The following is a 7063-nucleotide window of genomic DNA, read 5'->3' on the forward strand; positions in this document are numbered from 1 at the left end:
TTTCATCGATAGATACAGAAAACTATATACTTATATGTGTTTGTTTCTAACCTTTGTCTAGATTGATTGATAATGCCTTAGCTTCTTCCTTTTTTTGGTTCATAAAGCTTCACCTACGAAGCAAAACATATGTAGATATATATGAAATTGTCAGATCTAAATTCATTAAACAACCCAAATCTTGCCTTTATTTTCTTCCATACATAATACTGTAAGAATTTTTTTGTTGGCAAACTAATTAATTTGTTGAAGTCTTAACAAAACTGAATACATAATCAATATGTTTACTCTTACAACATTTGGCTGTCCAAGTAACAACAAAAAATAGTCACACAAGTTATCGATTTCAAATCTATAAATTGGTTAATCATTATCGATTTCAAAACAATCCAGTTCGTAATAGCTATGTTATTGCTGCAATTCATTATAACAGGCCATATGTAAATCGATCCAGTAAATGATCTTTTGTATTGGTAACTATCAAACAGAAGATACCCAATAAAGCAGAACCATCAACTCTTCTTATCTGTGCCAATACAAACAAGAAAAAAACTTGATCTATTTATAATATATACTTTAGATAACACAAATTATTAATTACTGTGAGAACACATATATATAACAATATAACATTTATATTAAAACTCAAAAAAACTTGATCTATTTATAATATAATCAAAAGCTTTTAAAAAAATTGCGATGGCTTTTAACCACGGGTCAAACCTAGTTATTAGTAACAAAAAGATAAATAGATCAAGTTTATTCTTGTATCTTTGGCGATGGCTTTGATTGTGGGCCTCGAAGTCTTCTTGCTGAATAATTTAGACGGAGAGTCAAAAGTCCTTGAGGTTCAAGTATACAAGGTATACATTATTAATGACGGACAACAAAACTATTAAACTTGCCCAACAAGAAATAGTCACTTTCCAGATAGAGACGTGTCCTAAGAAGATTCAAGATTCAAGATTCAATGAATACCTTCAACATCCCCTTATATATACCCTTATAGTAGAAGCTCAAATTAACATACAAACTCAATTACTCAAACACTCAAGTCTTAAAATCCCAAAGATGTCTCTCTTTACGCTCTTCTTCGCTTGCTTTGTTCCGAACTCAAGTTCGCGGGTTAACACAACCGACAACACTAACATGGAAGTCTTGTCTACTTTAAAAAGACGGAAAAGCAAACCCGAGTCCCTAAGAACTCCGTCTCCCATAATCATCGTCTCTTATTTTCCAGCAAGCTCCACCCTTTCCCGTCTTTAGGAACTATGAACTATGAAGGATGAAAAGTTGGGTTTTGTAGTGTGAGAAGACAGTGACACGACCAAGAAAGGATATGTGGCTCAGTGGCTGATACTATTGATCCAGATGAATTTTATTTATGTCCCTTTTGTTCGTTCAATTTGATTACGTAATATATACCATTCAAAGAATCTGCTTATATACATGGTCGAGGTCGACACTATTTTGTATTGATTTTGTTATGTGTAGTTATCGAATTCCTTCATAAAAAAGAAGAATATATGAACTATATATATTCATTAATAACATGTGCAATGGCAAATTTACTAGTGAAGAGAAGGAAGTTGATCGAATCTGATCCTTTAAATAAAGCACCACAAGTTGTGTCCACTGAATCTAATCGTACATGCGGTTAAGGAACCCATCTACAATTCTTTTGCGAGCAAAATGTATTAAGGAAAAAGGCCGAAGTAACAATACGAACATTTAGTATATATAAATGTGCTGATTCATTTCGCCATTAAAAAAATGTACTGATTCGATGTACATAAATTAAAAACCATATTTGCACTTTTCAGAAATTAAAATAAAATTAAAAAAAAAAAAACTAAGTAATTCAAAGATTAATTAAGAAATCCATATTTACATTTTTTGTTTTGTTTTGTGTGTGTGTAAGAAGATGTATAGATCAGCAAATTAAAGTTAGATATACATTTACAGTAAATGAGGAAAAACTAACAACGAAAAGCCAATACAACTTATACAAACGAAAGAGATAAAAACTAAATCTGATCACAAGTTTTCCGATCATTCACGAGTTGAACACTAAAGGTGCAACAATCCAATATACTTGGAATATGGTGAGTATCGCAATGAAGAGATACAAGAACGAATATATTTTATCAATCCAATATACTTAGAAACATGTCTTTCCAGCCCGGCGTGATGGAATACAAAGCAGTGGCTTACCTACTTTTATCCAAATCGTCAATACGTATGGACATGCGATGCAGAGATGATACTTGTCTACACAACATACAAGATTAAATAAAACTCTATCTACGAGTACGTGAGACCGCACGTCTGTTATTGATATCTTTTTTTTGTTTTGATAATTAGATCTTCTGTTTTTAGCAGCGAAAGCTGGCTTAAACTCGTCTTATTTTAGAGCGCCAAAGAAGAATATTTGGTCCAATTAATGTCAAAGGAGGTTGTATAGCTATGATGTGGTCAACTATCATATGAAGATGTGACTTTAGCACACCAAATAAGCCAATCCAAAGAAGATCCGCCTCCAAAACTCGATAACAACCATTTTCTCTATAAAAAAAAGACAACTTATTTTTTAGCCTACTTAATTTCAAGTGTTTTTATATACACTAGGTTAAACCCGCGCTACGCCGCGGGATTACTTCTATATATATATTTTTTATGAAATATTTTTATTTCGTATTTTAGTATTTTTTAAAAATCTTAATTTAATAGAAGTGGTTTGAACTCAAATAGAAGTTGTTTTTATTATTTCATTATTATATTTTTTTATTAATTTAATTAAAAAATAGACAAACAATTTATTTTTACTAAACAAATGAAAAATACCAAAAAAAATACAAAAAATATAATTCGAAAGAAAAATATATTGTAAAATCGGATGGTTTTTCTGAGAAATTTTTCACTCTCTCAGATCTTAGAGTGAGAGAAAGCTTTTTTCTTCATTTTTCCGATTAACTTTGACGAGTTACGACTTACAACTTATAAGTTAGACGAGCAACAAAAGTTCCATGGCTACGGTGTGCCACACACGCTAACATTTCACTCAAGCAACGTTGTTGTTTGATTAACTGAATGAGCTTCGTTGTTAAAGCCCACAGTCAAAATTCTGGCCCATATAAAGGTTTTGCTTACGGTCATTCATTTACAGAGTAATAGTGTAATATATACAAACCCACTCAAAAACAGAGATTTGCTCAGATTCCCATTTCCAAAACAGGATAAGCGATATATTCTACAAAAAAGATTTGAAATTGTTGAATAATTCACTTGTCCAATCTCATATTCTTTACAATTGTTCATTAAAAAGTAGTAGTAGCTCAGGCCAATTAGCTTTTGGAATTGATGATACTGAATTAGCTTTTAAGTTTGATGGAATTATCGTGAAGAACTGTCAAATTTTTTAATTATGTATGTTTGTGGAGAAGTACAAATTGTTTGCGTGTGAATGAGGATGTCCATCTTTATTTAGAATCCAAGTTATTGCTTCTTAGTGAACCTGGCGACATAAAAAGGTTTATTCAAGATCGATTGCATGTAAACACTATGCAAGAAACCCCACGAGTACACTCTCCCTCCCCTTTCAAAATCTCTACATACTCTTCATCCTCTTCTTCTCACTTAACATGTTTGCCACAATGGTTTATCCATCCTAATGACCTTCACTAACACTTCAGCTCCATTCAAATCAATAAATTACACCGAAATCTACATAAAAACAATGTGCAAGAGTCATCAAAAGAAGAGCTTCAATAACCAACAAGAGTGGTACTTCTTTGATCTTCATACGCAGCGAACGCAAAATCCTGATTTACCAGTCCTCTTATCTCGAGTAAGATTGACATCAACAACTTCATAATATCTACAATTTGTACAAACAAAAAGGCATAAGTAAAACCCATTTAGAGATACTGAAACTTCAGAAACGCAAACTACACTTACTGTGTGAGAAGACAGCGTGGATATCACTCTCGGAGGGATCATATGGTAAGCCTTCGCCGTAGCCATAGGCAAATTTTCTGAAGTTAGAGTGCCACAAAGCTTCTTCAGAAATCCCTAAATATGATTCCTTAATATTTATGATTTGTATTAGCTTCAACCTCCATGCTCGATCAAGTTCTTCAAGGTGGGTTTAGGTTCGAGTTTAGAGTCCCTAAGCCAGTAATGTCTAATCATTGTTCATTCCTCCAACTAGATTAACTATATATTTCCAAAACCATCCATAGCCTTAAACACTTGAAATCAGGGATCCATTTCGGCCACAATCTCGTTAACTCCGACATGACAGATATCAAGATACAACTCGAGATGAGACATCACTAGAAGAAGTTGAAAGCTTTTGATTTCTAACTTTTGTCGACATCTCTGTACAACTAACAAAGGAACAGTGGCTAGGTTTTCTGAATAGAGAGAAAGTGACATGGAATAGAAAACGATTATTACTGATTAAAAATGCTGATGTGTATTATTTGTTATAATTTTATTGGCTTTTGATTTTAAATGATGTGTCAACACCTGAATTTTAAAACTGATGTGTCATGCTATGGTGAAAAACATACAAGTTTTATTGTCTTGATTTGTGATGTGTGGTTTTATGTTTGTATTAACAGTTACTGTTATATTGTTATCCACACTAGATCAATGATCAACGCCAAAATCTCTAAAGAAATATATTTACATTGTTCATATAAATTGATGCTATAAAATTAAAATAATTATATTTCATATATTTAGTGGTATAAAAAGTAAAATATTGTGCAACATAAGAGATATCATATAATATCTTGGAAAATTTTAAATTCTAATATGTCGTTTCACAACCAGTGAAATAGAGTAACTTTTATATATCTTGTAAACAAATTTTCCTATCCAAAGTAACAAAATGATGTTTTTTTTTTAAATGGTAGCATATAAATCCCATAAATGTTTTTTTATCCTTTTTTTTTTCTTTTTTCTTTTAAAAATGTTCCTTTAGTTAATAATATAAAAAATACATGGTCATAAAACTTTATTTTGTTTAAAAAATGTGTCACTAAAAATCTAGACCTTTAGATGGACGAAGTTAGGAAAAGTGAATGAATCACTGCGCACCGACACATTATAAAGGCGTTGCAGAGGATAATTACCCAACCCACCCACGATTTTCTTGATTTTCGTTATTCGCTCTCTCTCTTTGCGAACGCATTAAGCAACCAAAACCAAATCAAAGGGAGAGGAAGCAGTGTGAGAGAGAGAGACTCTTTATCATCAGCGTGAGCGATCTCGACACACAAGTCCCTCTTCTCGTTGTACATCTTTTAGATCTGACTCCGTCGTAGATACATCTCCTTTACCTGGATCTGTCTCAGGTTTGCTCCCGATAACTCTCTTCACTGTGAGATCTGTTCTTCGCATCTGCGTTTTTTTCGTATTCTTCAGCTTTTTCGTATTCGGTTGTTCCAATTTGTCAATTAGGTTAAGTTTTACGTTTATGATCCCTTGAGATCTGATCTTCTGAATCCACCGATCTGATTCCTTTGAATACATTGATTCCGATTCTGGTTGCTACGAATCTGATCTTCTACATGCATAGTAACATTGTGCTCTGTTGTATTCTTCTTCGATTTTCACTTTCTTCTTTATTGAGAATGTTTCTTTCTGTATTCTCTATTATATGTATATATGGATTCGTTAGAATGTGCCTGATGAATCTGTTACAGTAGAAAGGGTTACTAATGTGAGAGATGGTTTTTATTTTGATACAGGAAGGGACAATGTTTGGTGTGTACCGAGCTTTCGTGTTGCTTGTGTTTGTTACTCAGCTTTGCAATGGGTTTTACCTGCCAGGGAGTTATATGCATACGTATTCAGATGGAGACTCTATCTTTGCCAAAGTCAATTCTTTGACTTCTATTGAAACTGAGCTTCCTTTCAGCTTCTATAGCCTTCCTTACTGCCCACCACTCGAGGGTATCAAGAAAAGTGCTGAGAATCTTGGGGAACTTCTCATGGGGGATCAGATTGATAGCTCTGCTTACAGGTTTCGGATGAGGACGAACGAGTCTCTCTACCTATGCACCACCAGCCCTCTGAATGAGCATGAGGTCAAGCTTTTGAAACAGAGAACCCGCGAGTTGTATCAAGTGAATATGATTCTGGATAACTTGCCAGCTTTGAGATTCGCTAAGCAAAATGGGGTTACTATCCAGTGGACTGGATATCCTGTTGGCTATTCGCCACCAAACAGCAATGATGATTACATCATCAATCACCTCAAGTTTAAGGTCTTGGTTCATGAATACGAAGGCAATGTCATGGAGGTCATTGGTACTGGCGAAGAAGGTATGGGTGTCATCTCTGAAGCTGATAAAAAGAAGGCCCTTGGCTATGAGATTGTTGGATTTGAGGTTGTTCCCTGCAGTGTTAAGTATGATCCTGAGAAGATGACAAAACTTCACATGTATGACTCCGTTCCTTCAGTTAACTGTCCATTGGAGCTTGACAAAGCTCAGATCATCAAAGAACATGAAAGAATAACCTTCACTTATGAAGTCGAATTTGTTAAGAGTGAGACAAGATGGCCATCCAGATGGGATGCCTATTTGAAAATGGAAGGTGCTCGTGTTCATTGGTTCTCTATTCTGAACTCGCTTATGGTGATCTTCTTTCTCGCCGGTATAGTTTTTGTCATATTCCTGAGGACAGTGAGAAGGGATTTGACCAAGTACGAGGAATTGGACAAGGAAGCACAGGCACAGATGAATGAGGAGCTCTCTGGATGGAAACTTGTTGTCGGAGATGTGTTCAGAGAACCAGAAATGTCAAAGCTTCTATGCATTATGGTGGGAGACGGGGTTCGGATTACAGGAATGGCTGTTGTCACCATTGTTTTCGCTGCACTTGGATTCATGTCGCCTGCTTCAAGAGGAATGCTACTAACAGGGATGATTATTCTCTATCTTTTCTTGGGTATTGCTGCTGGGTACGCTGGTGTTCGTCTCTGGAGAACCGTCAAGGGAACTTCAGAAGGATGGAGATCGCTTTCATGGTCCATTGCATGCTTCTTCCC

General features: G+C 34.6%; 2 protein-coding genes across 4 annotated transcripts in view; both read left to right on the top strand.

Annotated features, from left to right (window-relative positions):
* Nucleotides 1–1010: 1010 nt before the first annotated feature.
* Nucleotides 1011–1598, top strand: LOC109131567. The gene has a single exon (XM_019242663.1). It carries the CDS (start codon nt 1072–1074, stop codon nt 1264–1266), a length of 195 nt encoding a protein of 64 aa, XP_019098208.1. The 5' UTR covers nt 1011–1071; the 3' UTR covers nt 1267–1598.
* A 3576-nt stretch (nt 1599–5174) lies between these two features.
* Nucleotides 5175–7063, top strand: part of LOC104773441 (transmembrane 9 superfamily member 12-like) — a 3819-nt gene continuing 1930 nt past the window's right edge. The window contains exons 1-2 of one of the 3 annotated variants that reach the window (XM_010498051.2): nt 5175–5363; nt 5760–7030. In XM_010498051.2, the coding sequence (XP_010496353.1) occupies nt 5769–7030 (1262 nt within the window). In that variant the 5' untranslated portion in view covers nt 5175–5363; nt 5760–5768. The remainder of the gene's footprint in view (nt 5364–5759; nt 7031–7063) is intronic. The other 2 variants (XM_010498054.2, XM_019242664.1) reach the window with 2 other exon arrangements.

Source organism: Camelina sativa, unplaced genomic scaffold, assembly GCF_000633955.1.
Source record: "Camelina sativa cultivar DH55 unplaced genomic scaffold, Cs unpScaffold00544, whole genome shotgun sequence".
In the NCBI taxonomy this organism is placed as follows: domain Eukaryota; kingdom Viridiplantae; phylum Streptophyta; class Magnoliopsida; order Brassicales; family Brassicaceae; genus Camelina; species Camelina sativa.